Source organism: Galeopterus variegatus, unplaced genomic scaffold (assembly GCF_000696425.1).
Source record: "Galeopterus variegatus unplaced genomic scaffold, G_variegatus-3.0.2 Scaffold1727, whole genome shotgun sequence".
NCBI lineage: Eukaryota > Metazoa > Chordata > Mammalia > Dermoptera > Cynocephalidae > Galeopterus > Galeopterus variegatus.
The window spans coordinates 364,540-387,639 of NW_007727838.1; the positions used below are offsets into that span (position 1 = coordinate 364,540).

The window sequence follows — 23,100 nt, forward strand, 5'->3', positions numbered from 1 at the left end:
TGCCCATTTTTTAATTGGGTTACTTGTTTTTTTCTTGTAAAGTTGTTTCATTTCCTTGTATATTATGGATATTAATCCTTTGTCAGATGTATATTTTGCAGATATTTTCTCCCACTCTGTTGGTGGTCTTTTAATGTTAATTGTTTCTTTTGCTGTGCAGAAGCTTTTTAGTTTGATATAATCCCATTTGTTTATTTTTCCTTTGGTTGCCTGTGCTTTTGGGGTCGTATTCAGGAAGTCTGTGTCCAGCCCTACTTCCTGAAGTGTTTCTCCTATGTTTTCTTTAAGAAGTTTTATTGTTTCAGAGTGTATGTTTAATTCTTTATTCCATTTTGAGTTGATTTTAGTATATGGTGAGAGGTATGGGTCTAGTTTCATTCTCTTGCGTATTGATATCCAGTTATCCCAGCACCATTTGCTGAAGAGGCAGTCTCTTCCCCAGTGTATAGGCTTGGTGCCTTTGGGAAAGACTAGAATTTAGAAGACCATGATTTGGTTTTGGATCAGCCACTTACTGGACAGTTAAACAATCATTCAGTTGTTCAGACCTCTAGTGCCCTTGTGTTGTAAAATGTGAATGAGGATAAATAATATATCATCTAAGTCAATGAGGAGAATCAAAGAATATATATCCTGGTATGTCATTTGAGGAAGTAGAGTATGGTTTAAAACACTTATGAAAAAGCAGGACTTTTTTAGTGTACAGTACACTTAGTAGGAGCCATCAGTCTGTGGCAGAGAACTCCCAGGAGGTTTTATACACTACTTTGGCCAGTGAATAATTTGTAAAGAATTTCATCTTTGCAGCACACACCACAGACTGATGCCCAGGAACGTTTATCTTCCTTTGTGTGCCCTTCACTAGGCTCTTGTCAACAGTGAATTTTAACTGTCTTATGTAGACTTTAACAAGGTGATAGACCTAGTCAGTGGAATATGGCAGCTATTTTCTAATGTTTGAAAGATAACTGAAGGATTAGCCTTGTTCTCTATGGCCCCAAAGGGACCAGTGATCAGACTAAAAAGAGACAGATTATAGTCCAGGCAAGGAAGCATTTCGAACTGTTGCAATTGTGCAAATAGGGAACAGGTTGTCTGAGTAAGGGACAGCCCTTATGGTGGTGCTCTCTGCCAGGCTGTGTGAGCATTGTCACATTTATTCCGGACAACAGCTCTGTGAAGTGCACGTTTATAAATGGTAACACTTTTGAAAGTAGTTGCCTTGCCTAAGTTCAAACAGTTGGCAAATGGAAAAGCCAGAAATGGAACCCGGAGCCATGTGATTCCAAAAGATAACACCTTGGATGGAAGACAGTACATGGTCCATAGAGGTTTTCAAAAATAACCTAGGCAACCAGAGTTAGCAAATAGGTTTTAAGTGGGATTAAGCATCAGACGAAATGATTAGCTAGCCAGATGACCTTTCACCTCTCTTCTAACCTTTAAATTCTATGATTTTGTCATGTTTGGATAATTGCTTTACAAGTCATCCTGTTAGGAAAATGATAGCTGGTGGAAAAAAATCAGTAGAGGAAAATAGATTTTGCTTCATAAAAACTGCTCTTCCAATTTTATATGGTTTTACAAATTTGAGTATCTAGCATTATGGAGAATGAAGATGTTTGCCAGTTCAGTTTTAAAAAGGTGTCATTAGTCCAAGTGAATAGTGTCTTCCCAAAAATGTCTATTTTATGATAGTCACGGAAATTTGAATTGATAGTGTATTATCTTGAAAATGAATGCCAAAAGAGTATCTTACTGTACACTTTAGAAAATGGATTTTCTAAATTTTATCCATCCACATCAAAGTTAGATCTCTTCTGGACCCACATGACTTCTTAGCCTTCTCAGACCTGAGAAACATTATTAAGGTTTAATACCATGCCACAAATCATGAATGGACCTGAAGCTCAGCTCTTCAATACAGGTCAAAGGAGTGAATCTCCTTGATTTTGTATTTCTATTAATGGCAACATACCAATATAATAAGTAGTAGAAAAAGCATGGCAATGACATGTTGACTCATCTTGACTATTCAAGACCTACTTGAATCATGTTTGTTTTTGTTGAATTGGTTTTTAGTTTTTTAGGTTTACAGTCTTTAAAATGCAATTTGATTACTTTATATGAGGGTACATCAAAAAGTTCTTGGAAAAATTAAATTAAAAGATAATATAAATTCTTTCATGAACTTTTTGAAGACCCCTCATATATTCTAATTGAATTACTTTATGGCAAGATATTGTTTTTATTTAGCCAGATTCAATGAAAACTCATACTTTAAGCTCTTCAACAAATACAGGTTCTAATGAAAAATAATAGCTTTGACCAATTTGATTTAATCTTTATCACACAGTTTAAAGTGCTCAAGTTCTTTGGCATGCATTTATTATGTACGTCAATGATTGATTTTTAAAATGAGCATAAAGAAACACTTTCTCAGTTGTGGTTGATACAGAAAAAAAAAAAACACATTATTTTTCCCAATTTCATTATTATTATTTTTTGTAATGCTTGCATTTGTCTGGTTTTACGGAATAAGTCTCGTGATGTAATACTTCATTTCTTATTGTTAAATGGGTTTTATTCATCTTTCTATAGAGGAATTAATTTGAGAGGGAAAAATGATGAAAAGCTTAATGCTACAGTTACCAGTATTTTGAAACATACTCATTCTTGATATGGCCTATATGCATACCAGATCTTACTAATCTTTACTGGGGAAACAGTGATAAAGGAAACTAAATGAATATGATCAGTTCCTTGTAAACAAATATTAAAATAAAGACTATCTTAAATAAACTTTAAAAACTTTTAAAATACTTAAATCTTCTGTTTTTCTACCAGATACTAGTCACGCATGTTTTCCACACCCACAGAACTTCTTGTAAAGGATAAAATACTTTAATTTTGTAATGTTTTTGTTAGTTTATATTCAGGGGAAAAAGATATCTTGAACTTGAAACTAAACATTATAAATGACTCATCATTTTAAATCTTAATGTACCTTAAAATTATGATAGCCCACTGCTCTTTTTCTAGACTGAGAGAGGCTCCAAGAGGTTGATTTGCTGCATGTTCTCCTGGGAATGCTACCTCTGCCCGGTGCCAGGATGTAAAGATTGGCAAAGATGTAATTCTTGCTCATAAGGAGTTTACGCTATAATTGGGAGTCAGACATAAGCAAACCAAAATACAATTATGTAAGTGAGATGATTGAAAGATCTTCTGAGTGCTGTGGAGTTACAGAGTTAAAAAAACTGTCTTTAGCCTGTGGAGTTCAGGGAAGGCTGCCTGAAGAGGGAGTGAGTTCTCAATTGAGACTTACAGAATGAAAAAGATGTCCTAGTTCTTTAGCTTGATTTTAGGTAAATGGCGCTTCTTATATGATTCTCTGTGCATTTTTAAGTCTGATATATTTCATCACTTGATGATGATGGTAGGGATTATATGGTCAAATGGGGGAAAGTTTCTTTCCTCTTCTATAGCACAGTTTCTTCCCTGTCATCTTATTTATAGCCAGCCTCATGTGTAATGACAGGAACTTAAGTGTAAAACAAATCATTCATTTTATATATATTACAGTAAAGACCAAAACACAATGCAAAATATAAACAGTAGGAAATATTGATGTAAGAATTTAAATACTTGACTTTAGTAGTTCAAAATGTTTAATAAGGTATATGTATGCCATTCTTTTTTCTAGCATTATATCTCAAAAAACAAAACAACCCCAAGAATGACAAGAGATTTTCAAAAAGCTAAAGTATTTATCTTTTTGATGTTCAAATGATTTAATTTTATTAAATGATGCTAATAGTAGATAGTAAGTAGCTGTTTTTAATGATCTTATTGTTAAAGTGAAAGTAGTTCTGAAATATTTTTGGTCCTATAAATTAAGTCAGAAAAGCCCTGACCTATGTCCCTAGATTAGTGCTCTTCCTGTTCTTTCTCCAGCTCATTGGAGCCTCTTCTAACACCTCCTTACTTCCCCACACCTAAATTTATATCTCTCTGTGAGTGGCTGGCACCACAGCAAGGACTATGTATAGGCAGTCCGTGCTGTACAGACTGTGCATGCCTAGACCTGGACAGCAGCAAGCTGGGTCTCCGATTAGCACTTACTGCTACAGGTACTGAGAACTTCAGACATTTTATTAAGTGCACAGATGGGCAAAGAGAGGTCAGGGAAAAGTATGTGGGCAATTTCCTCAATAAAAATAAAAACAGTTAAAGTAAGTAGCCTACTGATGGTCTGCCAGTAGCTTCATCTTCCTAGTTAAAGGACATATTTTAATGTTAGCTGTTAATATGTAAAGATACAGAACTTCTCTAGGTACATTTTATATATAGTAGTCTTGTTTTTTGTTCGTTAATCCTCTGGGATGGGACTCTGTATTGACTTCCTCCCTTTACAGATCTCATCATTTTGTCTCTCTGTCCATGGATCGTGTCTGTAGTGATATTTCTCTTCCACAGACTGAATAAAACCTTCAATATAGACATCTTTGTGTTCTGAGCCAGTACTGGCAAGAGTGGTGTCACATAATGTTTACCATTTCTGGAAAATCATGTCAAAGTTCATGGTCCATTCACAGCAAGTCAGTACTTTCACCCAGGTAGCACATAAAGAAAAACGTGTTTATTAATTGATAAGTTATTCCTCTAAAAAGACTTTTTTTTAGTATGTTATAAGGAATTTTGTTTGTTTTCAAAGAATATGTCAATAGATTTTGCGTCAAAGTTGGATGTATTTCAATATCTCCACAGTCTATTTCTGCCTGGTAAAGGAAGTTTCATTTTCAGTCATATTTAATTTGATATAATTTTTTCCTTTTTACTTTGGTTTGTTGTTGAGAAACTAGAAGTCTTTCTAGGATAGTGCAGTTCTGGTATTTTTATTCAAACCTATTTAAAATAATTAAAAATTCATTTAAAATAATTTTGCTAGGGCCAAATTTTTATTCAAACCTATTTAAAATAATTAAAAATTCATTTAAAATAATTTTGCTAGGGCCAAGCCGGTGGCGCACTCGGGAGAGTGCGGTGCTGGGAGCGCAGCAGCACTCCCGCCGCGGGTTTGGATCCCGGTGGCGCACTCGGGAGAGTGCGGTGCTGGGAGCGCAGCAGCACTCCCGCCACGGGTTTGGATCCTATATAGGGATGACTGGTGCGCTCACAGCGCTCACTGGCTGAGCACGGTGCGGCGGCTCTCAAAAAAGGACAAAAAATAAAAATAAAAATAAATAATTTTGCTAAATGAAAAACTGATAATTGAGAAGATTTATGTGTACGATCATAAGATTTTGCAAATGGTATAAACCTGTAGCAGGTGGTACTTGATTTAACAAGGGAAACTTTTATAGTATAAATTTACCCCAGCAACATTATGCATCCTTAAAAATGATTTCTTGATCAGAATGCTTCAGTAAGAACATTTGTCACGTAACTCTTGTTTTCATAAAGATAATTTAAGATAAATTCAACACCTTGTTTGAACAGCTGAAACAAAATACATGGTTTTGTTAGACAATTTCACTCTTCAATAATATATTCCATTAATAAGCACTTTTGTTGCTATTATTGATAACCAGAGTTTCTTTGTATATGTTTGATTTAGAAATTGTCGTGGAAGACTGTGGATATATTATAAAACTTTCCTGGTTGATCCAGTACTTATCAGTTAAATCTGTGTATTTGGGAAGAAATGGCCCAGGATATCGCAGAACATAATCTTAATTTCAAAATCAGGTGGGGCAAAGGCCTGAAAGTATAGGGGATCATGGTGCATTCAGGGACCTGGAAGTCAAATTAATTTCAAAATTGTCACATCGCAAAGATCAGCTATAACAAATAAATAAATAAATTGGAAGAATATGTACACACATAGATACACAGATAAAAATTCACAATTTTGAAATGCGTACACTGGTTTCTTCTCTTATACTATGATCCAATACAATATTTTTAGCAGAACATTCATTTATAATAAAAAGTGCATGAAGATCTTGTCTTCAAAGATAGGGAACATTTTTAAAACAGAGTGTACTTTGTGAGTAAATGCTGAGTATCTGCTAAGTGTACTAAAAACCTTAGGAGCTTTGATCAAATGCCAGCTGTTACATCAGTTCTGTTGGTAATCTTTCTTGCTGATCTGTGACCTTGACCTTGTGCTTGTTTCTATATGTCAAATCTGTTTTAGGGATGGGGAAACCATAGTTGAACTTAATAGGATTTATTTTCCCATCTCAAATGATGTCCCTGTATGTATACTATAAACACTCAAACAATTCCAGGAGAAGGGTCCATTTTCCATTATATTTCTCACTTTGATAGAGATTGGAAAATATTATGCTTTTGAAAACTAACAGAAAGTACCAGTTACTTTGAAAAGCTATTGGGAAAGGTTAGGAGAAGCTATCCTCTGTTGGTTTTATATGTAAACTCTTCTTTTGACACTTATGTAGTACCAAAATGATTTTTTAATGATTGTTTTGTGTTTCTTCAGAGAAACTGTTTTTCCTTTGAGAAGAGTAGAAGACAGTGAATAGACATTACCACTAATGATAAATATTGTATGTACTCCCTGTCATATAATAATTAGTTCTTGTCCTGGATTTTTAAAAAATTGTAGTTAGAATTAATTTTATTTAACAGTATTCTAGTTTTCAGTTTTCAAAATAACGCAGCACAGCATCCAGGGATGTCTTGTATTTTTGAAATAGAAATTGTTTGGAAGTTTAGCTCTTTCTATCACTTTTGATTCTCTAGCTTGTTGATTTTTAACTTAAAATCTCCAACTTCTTTATCTTAATTTAATTTTGATATAAAATCTAAAAAATTTTTAAAGATAAACTATAGAGGTAGAGTAAAATGAACAGTGTATTTATTGAATCTGATTCATATATATTAGCCCTTAAGAACAAAGAAGACCTTCTTTATTTTGCTATATCACTTAAAGGGGGTATTTGTTTCTCTCACCAGGACAATTATTTCATCTCTCTCTCTTGTATGTTATCTATGTCATCTAGGACCCTAAATCTTTACCTTTATCTTTCATTTTGTTCAGTATATAGCCATTATAAGATAAGCAAAAGTTCTGGCTTGAATATAAGCTCATACTTAGCTTTTAAACAAATGTCTGTTTGAAATTCTGTGATGTGAACTTACTGAAGAAAATAGTGAAGATAAATAACTTTTAGGGGATTGGGTGTTTAAGTTGTATGGCTATTTCAAAACAATTTTCTTCCCCTAGAATTCACTAAAAAGGCTATAAAACATATTGGTCAGGGCAATTTTCACAACTTTATGACAGCATACCATGTTTCTGGTTAAAATACTTGTCATTTTTATCAACTACAATTTGACAAATTACTTGGAATCGTGGAAATAAAATTTTAGAGTTGGATAGGCCCTCAGACACGTATGTCCTTGTGTTGAACACTTGAGTTAGTCAAGCAGTATTGTCTCCTAGTGAGTCTTTTTTAATAGGGAATGTGAGTGATGCTGTTTCACTCCTATGGAAGTAGCTGACAAGCAAGTTGAAGCTGATGAACCTGGAAATTTAGAGCAGATTTGGCCTTGGGCAAAAATATGTAGGTCCCTCAGGTTGTAATGGACAGCAATCTGGGGAGCCGTTTTATTAACTACAGTTGTCAGTCAGTGGCTTCTATGTTACCTATCTCTGAAGCATATTTACACCTGAAACAAGAATCCCTGGGAGAATGCAAGAAACTTAAACTTTAATTTCAAATGTTGAGGCCTTCAGCTGACAAAATGTTTTTATACATTTTTTGGTATCCATTAAATTGTATAACCACACATCTATTTTTTGATAAAGATAATATTGCAAAGAAGTTATCTTGGAATTCAAACTCCATCAAAAGGCATATACTAATTTCGTTTCATTTTTCCAAGAAATTAGAAGTATAATCTAGTAAATGAAATTTTAGGCTTATTCTTTCTTCCACCTTCTCTTAATCTCTTCTGTCAAATGTCAACACTTGAATGTTTCTTTAATTCTTTTTCATAATGTTTTTTCAACAACTTTTTAACTTTTTATTTGTAATAGAGGGTTCACTGTAGTCATCATTTTTTAATGAAGCTTTAGGGCCGTTATCTAAAATGTTACTTTTCCTTTCTTTTTCTATGAAATTAAGTGTTGGGTTTTATGTATTCTAACTTTTCATTGGCCCTTGGTTTAGAAAGTTAATTTTATCCATTTGGATAAAATGTTTGGTGTTACATTCTTTTAGTAAATTGTTCTTGGTTTTTTGTTTCCTGTTCAACTTTTAAAACTTCCTTTCAAAGTTCCATTTTAGAAAACACCGAGACTTCTCTGAATTATTTACTTGGATCTGTATTGTTTAAATAAAAGTTTCAATAATTAGGACTTTGGAATCTTCTCAATACTTAGATATTTTTTTCTAATGCTTAATGCAACATCTTAATGTCTTTATTATCCTTTTGCATAAAAAGCACCCCTGAAATAATCCACAGTGTAATGTAGATAAAATTATTGTCCACTAGGAGTTATTCTTGAATGACAAAATTATGTAGCCTTCAATTACTTCTACACTTTGAGGAATAAGAGCCAAAAGCTAAATGCTTAATGAAAGTTGCATTGCATAAATTCTTTTAAATTCAATACTCAAATAGGTACTATTCGATAATGCAGAAGAAAATTGGGGGATATTTCATAGAAACAATTGAAAGTCATGATGTATTCCTTAGACAATTTAAATAGCATACTAAATGACTTCAAAGATGTTTAATCATTTAAATGTGTTTTTAATGGAGAATTTGAGTTCAAGTAAGATACTAAATCTTTTCTTTAAAACAGCTGGAGAAAGACCTTTGTCATTGTTTATTTATTCTCAACCAAAAGTAATCCCACAGGTGAGAATTGTATTAGATGCATCCTTCATTTATCTAAGTAAAATCTTATTACTTGGATTTTACCATTTTAATGTGTGTAAAAGTTCAGCAAAGTTTCTCTGTACTTAATAAACCATTTCCAAATAGAGAATGTAAAACACATTGCAATGGAAATAGTTTAACTACAGAGAATCAACGTGACACTCATTTGTTAACTGTTAATATGCAGATTGTTTACAGCTGTCTTCTATTGATAAAGCCCTAGTACATTTCAATGTAATTTCATACTTTTCAGGTACTTATAAAAAAAGAAAATACAGCTTTAAAAAAAATTTACTCTCTAATTTAAGCATTTTGCTAGTTATTTCATTCAACTAGTCTGTGTTTAAACTTGGATCTTTCTCAAAATCTATACGATATACATATGGTCAAGATTCCCTGCAATTCTTTCATGATTTAGTTTGATTTTATTATTTTATAATAATTCTCTCTCTTCATTACAGTAATTTCCTACTGCATACTAGTGGGCCAGTAAAATCTCAAATAAAATTTAAATATTTTTTATCCTTATAAACAATTTTAATAAAAGGAAGATTTTCTTTGTAATTTTAACATTGTTAAGCACTTGGACATGAATTTTATTGTCATGAAATGCATTAATCCTTGGTATACTATCAGGGTTCATAGGACCCAGTTTTAGTTTTTGAGGGTTTCTTAAAAAAAATATTTTTAACTAGTAGGAAGTATCATATTACATGACATATTCTTTTTTAAAGTTTTAATGAGTATGTTTTTAATGGAGTAAAACATAGTATCTTGCTATTTTTATCTGTGTCCATTGGGTCCTTTTATAAATAGAAAATACATTATGGAATCTTTGTAATATTATATTACCTGTATCTTTAAGTATTTTGCCATTTTACTGCCAATTAATTTATCATTTATTCCCACCATGCTAAAAAAAAATGAAAATAATGGAAGTGCCTAGAAGGATAATAAAATAGTGGAGTAAGTCTTCACTGTTAAACTATCTTTGAGTTTTCTTATTACGTACCTCATTTTACTGTATCATCTTTTAAAAATGTAAAAAAAAAATCTGTAGACACTATGTAGTCTTTCAATTTTGTTTTAAGTTTTTATTGAACACAATTGAGAATTCAGTATTTTTCATTTTCCGTCCATAATGTCAAAGAGAAGGAAGTTAACATATTCAGATATTTCAGTTAGATGAATCAGAAGATGAATGCAAAGAGATGCACTCTAGACATGAATGATACTGTACAGATACTGAAGACAGGTGTATGATAAAGGAGATTGGAAGGAAAGATCATACAAAGAAGAAATAATTAATTGGATTGATCACTAAAATTGCTGTTAATAAATCTAAAAATGAAAAATGGCAATTATGAAACAAGATTTCTGACCTCTCTTCAGCATAATTATTAGTTGTTGAAGTTTTTAAAAGTAACACTTTTTGAATTGTATACATACAAAAAGAAGACCTAGAAGTCCTAGAACTTTTTAGACATGTATTTGAAATCTAAAATCAGTATTTATAAGATATTTCCAGATTCATGCATGACTACTGATGAGCTGTCAGTTTCAAAGTGCCATTTCAAATATGTGGTCCTTCAACATCAGGAAGAATATGGAGAATTGGGGTATAGTGCTATGTTAAAATTCTTATTAAAAATTCTAATGAAGTTTTATATTCCTTTATTCTTATTCTGTAAATTATTCATGAGTTGATTAAAATATGAATAAAATATCTGTTGAACCCAGATGGTAACTGATGATAACTATTTTTCTTAGTGTACCAATGGTTAAAATAAATTCATTAAAATTATAAAGAGCTGATTTTGATTTAAGAAAATTCTAAAATAAAAATTTAGTCATTTCTTGATATACTAGATGTTATACAGAATTTTTTGTTAAAACCAGTTATTTTTTCTAGAAATTTTGTGGAATCACTCTTTGGAAATGATAAGTTGAAACAAGCATCATTTAGTTAGCCTTTACTTTATTATTGGGTAGGTTTTATTTTTTCTACTTCATATATATGCATTTTAGTGTTCATTAAGTCTTAGCAAAGTCATGTCTACATGAGTACTTTTTTATAAGCATGTCATATCTACCGACTTAATGTTTAAAAATAAGCTAATAATATAAACTATTTTAGTTTGTAAATTAAGTTTTTTCTTTTAAAACTATGAGAGTTGGAGAATTAATCAGGTCTTCATTTGTTCTTAGTATTTTTTTTTTTCTCTCTTGGTTCCTTCCTTCCTCCATAAACCAAGTTCTGGAAAAATCTGTTGCCTTGACTCAGAAATAATTTAACAAATGTATGCCATGCAAATAAATTTCTCTCTTATTGAGTTTATGAAATAAATGTTAAGTATCCTCAAATAGATACATCCTCAGTCTCTAATAAAATTATCATTGAAGTTAGGGAAATGGCAAGCCATTGGATCACAGTATTTTATAAACTATTTCCAGTTTTAAAATATATTGCTTCCAGATCCCTAAAAATACTCAATTCTTAAATGTGTTGATATTTAGGTATTTTGTAACTGAATGTACTCAAGTGCAAATCTGGCAACATTCTTAAGCAATATGTATATAAAACCAGACAAGAGAACTATACGTTGGTGCTTCAAGAATGATGTGATTGTCTTTTTGCTAAAAGAAAATGAGTCAGGCTAACACTGAATAACTTTAAATAACATTTTTAACCTTAAGACCTCTATTTATTAGGTAGTGATCATATTTTACAATGGACCCTAATATCTGTAGGTGCCGATGAGCTATATTATATCCAAGTGTTATGACTCATTTTCTTTTCCAAATTTCTCAAATTCCATAATATGGAAATGAAAAGGCAAGACTTGGAAAAGGTAGGAAAGGTTCTTAATGATTTCTCACTCTTTAGTTGTTTGAAGGATAGAAAAGGAAGTTATTTGAAGAAATTAGGCTCTCAACTCCCTAACAAGCTTTCAATGGTAGGATCTAAGTGAATTCAGGCCTTAAGTAGTCTCAGAATTCCTGCTTTCTTAGCCATCTCATTTTCTCCTAGAATGGTGTAAGTGTTACCTCTGAGTGTCACCTGAAGCAGCCTCTCCAAGTAACCACACCTTTGATTTACAGACTCATCTTATTGAAAAACGGGTTTCATGAGAAGCTCATTTACTTCCACTGCTTCATGTAATTGGTGCTTTTTGTAGGAATTCTTTTCAAAGAAATTAATGAAAAATAACCACCTTGACAGAATTTTTTGGAAGCAATTATTTGTCTGCCCTTCAAATCTATTCTAAATTTGTTTCTTGCCTGCTTTTCTAGAGGAAGGTGTGATAGCTTAGTGTATACACATAGCTGTGTTTTTACATATTATGGTAGCCATATTTTCTAAACTAACATTTCTTGTTTTATAATTTTGTTTAAAAAATATGAAAACAATCTTAAAAGATTTTTTCAAATCCCATTTAATCTTTTAATTTATTTGTACTTATTGATCTAACAAAGTCACATGAAAAGAAATAGCATAGGTAGGGAGGGGAGAATTTTATATTAGGACTATTTTAGAAATTTAGGGGTACAGGTTTGCCTTGCCAAGTCCTCTAGATATAACCTATCACATCCTTCTTTGTAAAATAAACATAATTCACCAATACTGAAACAGATCTCCAGGCAGACTGGGAGTTCAATAAGAGTTTGTTGGTATTGATTTAAATAAAATGAACAAATTGAATATTTAGTATGACCATTGCTTTGTCATTTCTTTGATTTATAATAATGAAGTTACAGTGAGTGTGTGATTGCAACTCTTGTAGCTTTTTATCCATCCATATTTTAAGAGGGTGAAAGGAGAAGAGGTGTCTGTGGGTGTGTGTATAAAAGTGCTTTCCTTCCTAGTAGCAGTTTGTTCATTCAATAACTTAATGTATTAACATTCAGTTATATATTGAGTGTGTTGCACTGTACTAATTATAATTAGCGTAGGGCTCAGACCCAAAGAGTTTAATGAAATTATTTGTATATGTAATTTTGTGTTCTTGGAGTCAGTTTTTGAGTGTTATCTAATTTAAGAAATGATTATTATTAATCTCTGTCATTTAGTTTCTCTGTTAAGATAGGAAATAAGTGGTAAGATAGGTGAATAAATGGTAAAGTGCAGCATTGGAGTCCCTTTGCAAAAGAACTATTGTTTTCTTTTTAAATCAACTTCCAGATCTGCTTCGTAAATTCAGAGATGTATAAATTCATTTTAAAGCAATGAATGATATTTTACAACTTATATTATGCATAGTAAAAAGTGGAATAGACATATCACATGAATAATATGAACCTAAAGATGCTCCAGTAACTTTATTTTATTCTGCTTCATGAAGTATTTTTTTAAGGCTACTACAAAGCAAATATAAAATGACCAATGTGACTTACTTTGACCAATTTTCTTCAGTCTGCTCAAGAAACAAAAGGTTGGCTGTGATATGGAGAGAAATACAGTGGATTTGCATACCCCATTGAATGGTTGCTAAATGTCTTAACTAGTTGAGAATTATATATCAACAGTTTTTAAGAGAGTTATAAAACCGTGTTTCCTCAACTCCAAGATGTCATCAGTTGTAAAATGCACCCTTATTTTTGCACCACTAAGAAAGAAAAAAATGCCTCTAATTAATCAACATGTCATCAATTGTAAGACATATACGAATGGAAAAAAGTAATGTGTTTAGCTGGAATATCTCCCCATTCCCTGAAAAATCAATTTTTTTAATAAGGGAAAAGAGAACGGATATTGGGTGCCAGTCATCAGGTCTACCATACTTATCATTTCATTTCAGTATCATTATAAATCTCTTTAAACGTTCATCTTACTTAGGTACGCTCTGCAAAGCTTAGAGACCTTGTAAAATTGTGACTTTGGAATCTCAAGAAAGTTCTTTCTCAGCCTACTCTTTGCACACCTGCAATTTATGTATTTTAATTATTGCTGACTCTTTTTCTATATCTTTTTCTTGGGCTATCATTTTTTATCCTTTTAACCAATAAATCCAACAGTTTTATACAATCAGATAAATCTTGCCTAAAGTCTGATTTTCAGTTAAGCATTTTCATCCAAAAAGCTACAGGGTAATCTTTAAATTAAAATTAACTTTTTCATTTCCATGCATGATCAAGGTAGTTGTTGATAGAACCAAAGAGGTCTAATAGCTTGAACAGCATGTTCTGGCATCTTGAATAACAAAGTTCATGGAATTTGTTCCAGCTTCTCTTCCAAAGGTCTGGTGGCTCCCTTCTTTAGGTTAAATCTGACAGAAAGTCTAACAACTTTTCAGAAATGCAGTGAATTCTTCTTCAATTGTATATATGTTAGTGATGGGACATTGTTTGGTATCTTCTTAGATAACAGAAATCAGTGGACTGTTTTGCAAATTCTGACTAATAAAAGACATTTCTTATTGTACTTTACGTATGTAGTAATGTCTTGTCTTCTGTATCTGCAAGGAATGGACCTCACATTAAAAGTTCTACATAGAGTACGGGAGTAAGGATTTGAACACAGACACGTTAAACTTTTGATAGCCCTGAATGAGCATCTAAAGAATCATTCTTTTCTGTCTTTAATAAGTCATGGTAAAAACTATGGGTGGATAAGCTTGTGATTAAATTTTGATGTTTATGAATATGATTAAGATTGTCACACTTTGCACAGGCCCATAAAATAATTGCAAACTTACTAGTGCCTCCATTTCTTTGAAAACAGAAATTCTAAAAATTACTTAATGTCCAGTGTTTGAGGGGCAATGTCAGAAGAGAATCTGTTCTGTTGGCTTCGACTTCACATCAGATTTACCAGATGAGTTCATGTCATACGCATCTCTTTTTCTTTTTTTGCACATATACTAGTCAAACTTTAGGCAAGAATTATCTGATTGTATCAAATTGTTGGATTTATTGATTAAAAGGATAAAAATGATAGCCCAATGTAAGGAAGCTAATTCTAGTTCCCTTATAGAGGTATAAAGGAGACTTAGCATTCACATTACTTTATAGAAAGGTACTTAAGAAAATTCAAAAACTTGGTGGGCTTTGGAAGATAGTTATATAACATTAAAGTATTTTCTCCTCTTTAAATGATTTGATCATTTTAACCCATATTGATTAACCCATAGGATATCCAGTAGAGATTTCCAATTTCATAATGGCAATAAAATAAATTACTAAAGCAGTGACTATAATGCATATATATGTATATTTTATATATATGTATGTATAATATATATATGCATACTTACAGATGCTATATTTTTTTTGCTTATACATATCATAGCATGATTCTAGTTCTGCACCTCTTTAACTATTTTTATTTATTTTTCTTTTTTAGAACATTGATATTTGCATTTAATGGGGAACAAAAGATGAAGGAGGAAAAGCACTATATTCACTAAGGATTATATCTGCTTGCTGCTACAGACCTATATGTTAAGAAATTCTTCTGCTGCTTCTTGCTTAGAAAGAAGTTGATCAGCTGTGTGGAGTTGCCTGCCTTTTATCTTGTCATTGCTAGAAGAAATCCTAGTCGGAATGTAACAGTACATGTCCATCTAATTGCTATGGAAGGTGATAAACTGCCATTCAGTTGTTGAAGTTATATCTAACTTGCCCACAGAAAACCATTCTTTAAAGTGAATAGAAACCAAGCCCTTGTGAACACTTCTATTGAACATGACTCATGGAGAAGAGCTTGGCTCTGATGTGCACCAGGATTCTATTGTTTTAACTTACCTAGAAGGATTACTAATGCATCAGGCAGCAAGGGGATCAGGTACTGCCGTCGACAAAAAGTCTGTTGGGCACAATGAAGAAGATCAGAACTTTAACATTTCTGGCAATGCATTTCCTACCTGTCAAAGTAATGGTCCAGTTCTCAATACACAAACATACCAGGGATCTGGCATGCTGCATCTCAAAAAAGCCAGACTGTTGCAGTCTTCTGAGGACTGGAATGCAGCAAAGCGGAAGAGGCTGTCTGATTCCATCGTAAATTTAAACGTAAAGAAGGAAGCTTTGCTAGCTGGCATGGTTGACAATGTGCCTAAAGGCAAACAGGATAGCACATTACTGGCCTCTTTGCTTCAGTCATTCAGCTCTAGGCTGCAGACTGTTGCTCTGTCACAACAAATTAGGCAGAGTCTCAAGGAGCAAGGATATGCCCTTGGTCATGAATCTTTAAAAGTGGAGAAGGATTTAAGGTGTTATGGTGTTGCATCAAGTCACTTAAAAACTTTGTTAAAGAAAAGTAAAGCTAAAGATCAAAAGCCTGATACCAATCTTCCTGATGTAACTAAAAACCTCATCAGAGATAGGTTTGTAGAGTCACCTCATCATGTTGGACAAAGTGGAACAACGGTCATGAGTGAACCCTTGTCATGTGCTGCAAGATTACAGGCTGTTGCAAGCATGGTGGAAAAAAGGGCTAGTCCTGCCACCTCACCTAAACCTAGTGTAGCTTGTAGCCAATTAGCATTACTCCTTTCAAGCGAAGCCCATTTGCAACAGTATTCTCGGGAACATGCTTTAAAAACACAAAATGCAAATCAAGCAGCAAGTGAAAGACTTGCTGCTATGGCCAGATTACAAGAAAATGGCCAGAAGGATGTTGGCAGTTTCCAGCTCTCAAAAGGAATGTCAAGCCATCTTAATGGTCAGGCAAGAACATCATCTAGCAAACTATTGGCTAGCAAAAGTAATGCTACAACATTTCAGAATCCAATGGGTGTTGTTCCTTCTTCCCCCAAACATGCAGGCTATAAGAACTCGCTGGAAAGAAACAATATAAAACAAGCTGCTAGTAATAGTTTGCTTTTACATCTTCTTAAAAGCCAGACTATACCTAAGCCAATGAACGGACACAATCATAGTGAGAGAGGAAGCATTTTTGAGGATAGTAGTACACCTACAACTATTGATGAATATTCGGATAACAATCCTAGTTTTACAGATGACAGCAGTGGTGATGAAAGTTCTTATTCCAACTGTGTTCCCATAGACTTGTCCTGCAAACACCGAATCGAAAAGCCAGAAACTGATCAACCTGTTTCTCTGGATAACTTAACTCAATCATTGCTGAACACTTGGGACCCAAAAGTCCCAGATGTAGATATCAGAGAAGATCAAGATACCTCAAAGAATTCTAAGCTAAATTCACACCAGAAAGTAACACTTCTTCAATTGCTACTTGGCCATAAGAATGAAGAAAATGTAGAAAAAAACACCAGCCCTCAGGGAGTGCACGATGTCACAAAGTTCAATACCCAAAATTATATGAGGACTTCTGTAATAGAAAGCCCCAGTACAAACAGGACTACACCAGTGAGCACTCCACCATTACTTACATCAACCAAAGCAGAGTCTCCCATGAATCTTTCTCAACACTCTCTGGTCATCAAATGGAATTCCCCAGCATATGCCTGTGGTACTCAGTCTGAAAAGCTAACAAATACTGCATCTAACCACTTGATGGATGTTACAAAAAGCAAAGAATCGCAAGTAGAGAAATCAGCCCAAAATGAAGGTGCACAAAACTCTGCAACTTTTAGTGCCAGTAAGCTGTTACAAAATTTAGCACAGTGTGGAATGCAGTCTTCCATGTCAGTGGAAGAGCAGAGACCTAGCAAACAGCTGTTAGGTGTAAACATAGATAAACCTGTGGGTATGACTGATAGATTAAATAGCCCTGTGCTCCCAAATAAAACAAATGCAGTTGAAGAAAATAAAGCATTCAGTAGTCAACCAACAGGTCCTGAACCAGGACTTTCTGGTTCTGAAATAGAAAATCTGCTTGAAAGACGCACTGTCCTCCAGTTGCTCCTGGGAAACCCCAACAAAGGTAAGGGTGAAAAGAAAGAGAAAATTCCTTCAAGAGATGAAAGTACTCAGGAACATACAGATAGAGCTTTAAGTGAACAAATATTGATGGTGAAAATAAAATCTGAGCCTTGCGATGACTTACATATTCACAATACAAATGTGCACTTGAGCCACGATGCTACGAGTGCCCCATTCTTAGGTATGACTCCGACCATGCAGAGACATGCACCTGCCTTACCAGTGTCTGAGGACTTTAAATCAGAACCTGGTTCACCTCAGGACTTTTCTTTCTCAAAGAACGGTCTGTTAAGTCGATTGCTGAGACAAAATCAAGAGGGTTACCTGGCAGATGATCCAGACAAAAGTCACAGAAATAGTGAACTGACACCCCTAGAATCAAAGAATCTTTGCATGGTTCCTAAAAAAAGGAAGCTTTACACTGAGCCATTAGAAAATCCATTTAAAAAGATGAAAAATAACATTGTCGATACTGCAAGTAATCACAGTGCTCCAGAAGTACTGTATGGGTCCTTGCTTAACCAAGAAGAGCTGAAATTTAGCAGAAATGAACTTGAATTTAAATATCCTGCTGGCCATGGTTCAGCCACTGAAAGTGAACATAGGAGTTGGGCCAGAGAGAGCAAAAGCTTCAATGTTCTCAAACAGCTTCTTCTTTCAGAAAACTGTGTGCGAGATTTGTCCCCACACAGGAGTAACTCTGTCATCGACAGTAAAAAGAAAGGACACAAAAATCACATGACCAGAAGCAAACCTGAATTCAACATTTCTTCTTTAAATGGACTGATGTACAGTTCCACTCAGCCAAACAGTTGTGTGGATAACAGGACATTTTCATACCCAGGAGTGGTAAAAACTCCTGTGAGTCCTCCTTTCCCTGAACACTTGGGCTGTGCAGGGTCTAGACCAGAATCCGGGCTTTTGAATGGGTGTTCTATGCCCAGTGAGAAAGGACCCATTAAGTGGGTTATTACAGATGTGGATAAGAATGAGTTTGAAAAAGACTGTCCACGACTGACCAAAACTAACCCAATACTGTATTATATGCTCCAGAAAGGAGGCAATTCTGTTACCAGTCGAGAAACACAGGACAAGGACATTTGGAGGGAGCCTTCATCTGCCGAAAGTATCTCACAGATTACAATCAAAGAAGAGTTACCACCTCCTGCAGAAACTAAAGCTTCTTTCTTTAATTTAAGAGGCCCTTATAATAGCCATATGGGAAATAATGCTTCTCGCCCACACAGTGCAAATGGAGAAGTTTATGGACTTCTGGGAAATGTGCTAACAATAAAAAAAGAATCAGAATAAAATGTACCTGCCATCCAGCTTTGGATCTTTTTAAAACTGATTAGTATGAACCTGAGATCTGTATAAATAAGAGCATGATTTGAGAAAAGCATGGAATAATTGAAACTTTTTTCATTTTGAAAAGTATTGGTTACTGGTGATGTTTAAATATGCATACTAATTTTTGCTTAACATTAGATGTCATGAGGAAACTACTGAACTAGCAACTGGTTGTTTAACACTTCTGTATGCATCAGATATCAACTGTGAGTAGCCTATGAATGAAATTCTTTTATAATCGTAAATGATAGGCATAAATTAAAATTTAAAACTCCACCCATAGTGGATTAATGCATTTTGCTGCCTCTGTTAGGTTACTTTATTTTGCTTTTCTGAAGTCAGCCTCTATAACATATTTTTAAACATCCAAATTCTTAGGTAATTCTTTAAAGGATAATTACTGAATAAAAAACCTAGTGCTGATTCACATCTCATTATCCAATTCAAAAATAAATTAGAAAAAATATGCCTACATTTTTCACTTTTGCTAAAAAAACATTTATTTTTAACTCTTGGAGGGGGTTTTGTGGGTCCCAATGTGTCTGCTCCACCCCAGTCCTTTTCAGTATATTTCTTTAAACCTTGTACTACTTAGTAAAAATTGATTACAATTGAGGGAAGTTTGATAGATCCTTAAAATAAAAAAACATTTCCATTTTTGTATTTTAACTACTTTACTAAATTAATACTCCTCCTTTTACAGAATTAGGAAGGTTAACATTTATCTTCAGGTGGTTTCCTGAATAGTTGAATGTTTAAGAAATTGTTTTTAACAGAAGCAAAATGTCTTTTCTTTAGACAAATTTCACCATCTCTTATTCCTGTGGTACCTGTGAGTCCTATGTCCAGGATATCTTAAAGCTGGACACAGACTTCCTGCATTAGAATCATCTGGAGATGTTTTTAAATGCAGATTCATAGGCTGCATCTCAGATCTACAGAACAAGAATCTCTGCTAGGTGGACCTGGGAGTCTTCTTTCTTCATCTTAACACTCTCCGTAGGTGTTTTGGCTGCACATTGAAGTTTGAGAACCATTGCTTATGACTTTTCTCAGAACTCTAAAAAACTATTTGATGCCTGTGTTTTCCCCAGTACAGTCACACGTCAACTCAAAACTTGCAATATTGTCGTTCGTATATTACCATATGTCTTTGGAAATCGGGTTCAGAATACTTTTTATGACAAATTGGGTAGAGGGGACAACTTTCATATCTGGCTCGACATCTCAGGAAAATCTGTGATTATTTATGTGTTCTAATGAGTAACATCTACTTAACTAGCCTTAGGGATGGAATAACAGGGCCACTTACCAAACTCAGGTGATTCCAGGACAGTTTGGAAACTTCTTCTGAATACATCCTTAACTTCTGTTAAAAACCATTGTCCTAAGAATAATGCTGACAAAGACTAACATATTTAGTTACAACCCAAGAAAGACACTAAACTCAGATTGACTAAATGAAAAAAGTACAAAGGACACACATACATAATGAAATTATACACAGTCACTCCATTAGATCTCTTATTTTAAAATAGTGATTAAAAGTAAACATTGATAATGTCTTGGAAGAACTTAATGTATTATTGAGCCACATGGGGTTTCGATCTTGAAACAAGTCTGTTCTTAAGTTCAGTTTTTACAATCTACAATTCATTCATCAGATAATATTTTTAATTGTGAACCAGGTTAGCAACTGACCTGTCAAAAATTATTATGTAATTAATGTAATATTAATTGAAGGAAATTTATTTAAAGTTGTTCTACTTGAAGTTGTTTCTAAGATTTTTATATTAAAAATGGGTCTTGTTTCTTAATATGATCTAAAACCCTAAATGGTTATTTTTTTCTCAATGATTTGTAAATAGCTACTGGATATAATAATAGGAGTGAATATTATGCATCATAGAAAGATGAAGGCATATGCTTATTCTAACATGAAAATTCCACTGGCCAGTAAATATATTCTACTCCATGTCCGTACTGTGACAATCTTATTGTCTACACTATATAAATAAGCTTTTAAACAAGTCATTTTTCTCAGTCATTGTGAAAAGCCTGGAGCCGTAGAAGTATGTCTGAAAAAAATGTTGGTATTCTCCCATGGTTGGAAGAAATGGGCTTTTTACAAGGGAGTAAAACTTAAGTCAGGGAAAAGAACATCAAGGGACAGCATTGCTATTCTTCTTCCTTTTTGTGTGTCGTTAATTGCTTGTTTTTTGTTGTTAACAACTAAAGGAATGAAAATATGTAATACATAAATATGACCACAAAGAATACTGTTCTGATTTAGTAGAGCATGTCCCCAATTTGAGTTGAGTGATTTTAAAGAAGAGTGGTGAGAAAGGGCATACATCCACAAATTCACTTTGTTTATGCATATGTAGATACAAGGGTGCATATATACACATTTTCAAGAACTATTTTAGATATCTAGACAATTTCTTCCTAATGAAGTCATTTGTGGAAGGGTACTACAGCTCTCATTGACATCAGTAAGGTAGCATTACCTGTTTATTCTCTGCTGCATCTTACAGAAGAGTAAACTGGTGAGAGTATATATTTTATATATATATATATATAATATGTATATATATAGAGAGAGAGACTTGTTACATGAAGATGTTAAAATCGGTTTTTAAAGGTGATGTAAATAGTGATTATATATAATATGTATATATATATAGAGAGAGACTTGTTACATGAAGATGTTAAAATCGGTTTTTAAAGGTGATGTAAATAGTGATTTCCGCAACAAAAAAATACATATTTTGTATTGTTCTAATGCAACAGAAAAGCCTTTTAATCTCTTTGGTTTCTGTATATTCCATGTATAAGTGTAAATATAATCAGACAGGTTTAAAAATTGTGCATGTACGTATACAGTTGCAAGTCTGGACAAATGTATAGAATAAACCTTTTATTTAAGTTGTGATTACCTGCTGCATGAAAAGTGCATGGGGGACCCTGTGCATCTCTGCATTTGGCAAAATGTCTTAAGTCAGATCAGACGTTCATCCCAACACGACAGTATTCCATTTCTGGACATGACTTCTGTGGTTTAAGCTTTGTGACAGAATGTGCTTTGAATTCAAGGGTCTTAAAAAAATTTTTAAATCAAGTCAACCACTTTTCAACATAAAGAATTCACACAACTACTTTCATGAATTTTTTAATCCCATTGGAAGCATACCAGGAGTATTCCAGCATTAGCTGATACTGTAATACAGGCACATTACCATTCTTGGTAAGAATTCTGGGGTTTACACAACCAATTTTGATGCGATCTGCTCAGTAATATAATTTGTCATTTTTATTAGAAATTTCATTTCTTCATGTGATGTCATACTGTACATACTGCTGTGTGAGTTTTTTTTTTGTTTTGTTTTGTTTTTTAATCTTTTAGTGTTTACTTCCTGCAGTGAATTTGAATAAATGAGGAAAAAATGCATTGTCTCTGCTTATTTTGTGGGCTTTCTCTGGTTTTTAGTTTTTCCATAAATATAAAAGTCCCAGGTCAAGAAAATAGCAAAAGGTCTTCAAGGATATTTTGCCCTTCTCAGAAAAATAAAGGAAAAAAAAAAAAGAAAGAAAGAAAGTGGCCAGCAAGTTAGCGAATCTAGAAACAGGGCAATTTAAAGCGTAGCTCAAATTGACAATCAGCCTATGGCCTGTTTTTCATCATTCAGTGTGTAACTGTTCACTGTAAATTTTTTAACTGGAAAAACCCTTTAAGATAAAATTTTGCAAGAGGACTTTTATCCAACTTCAGTGGGTTTTAAGTTCATTTTAAATAAAAGAAAAAAAGGTACTTAATCATTTTCTAAAAATGAATGTGTGTGTGCACACAAATACATATGTAAATGTATACTACATGTGTATAGGTAATAAGTACAGTAGTTGAGAATAAGCAATATACATATGTAATAAGTAATCGAGACCATTTTATTTAGGAGAAAAATACCTGTGTTTCCTTGTGAGCTG

At 33.4% G+C, this 23,100-nt stretch overlaps 1 protein-coding gene across 1 annotated transcript in view; it reads left to right on the forward strand.

Moving 5' to 3' along the window:
* NRIP1 (nuclear receptor interacting protein 1) overlaps nt 1-22,565 on the forward strand; it is a 73,082-nt gene extending 50,517 nt beyond the window's left edge. The window contains exons 3-4 of the mRNA XM_008578614.1: nt 15,263-21,738; nt 21,825-22,565. Coding sequence (XP_008576836.1) covers nt 15,604-19,077 — 3,474 coding nt within the window. The 5' untranslated portion in view covers nt 15,263-15,603 and the 3' untranslated portion in view covers nt 19,078-21,738; nt 21,825-22,565. The remainder of the gene's footprint in view (nt 1-15,262; nt 21,739-21,824) is intronic.
* Nucleotides 22,566-23,100: the final 535 nt, after the last annotated feature.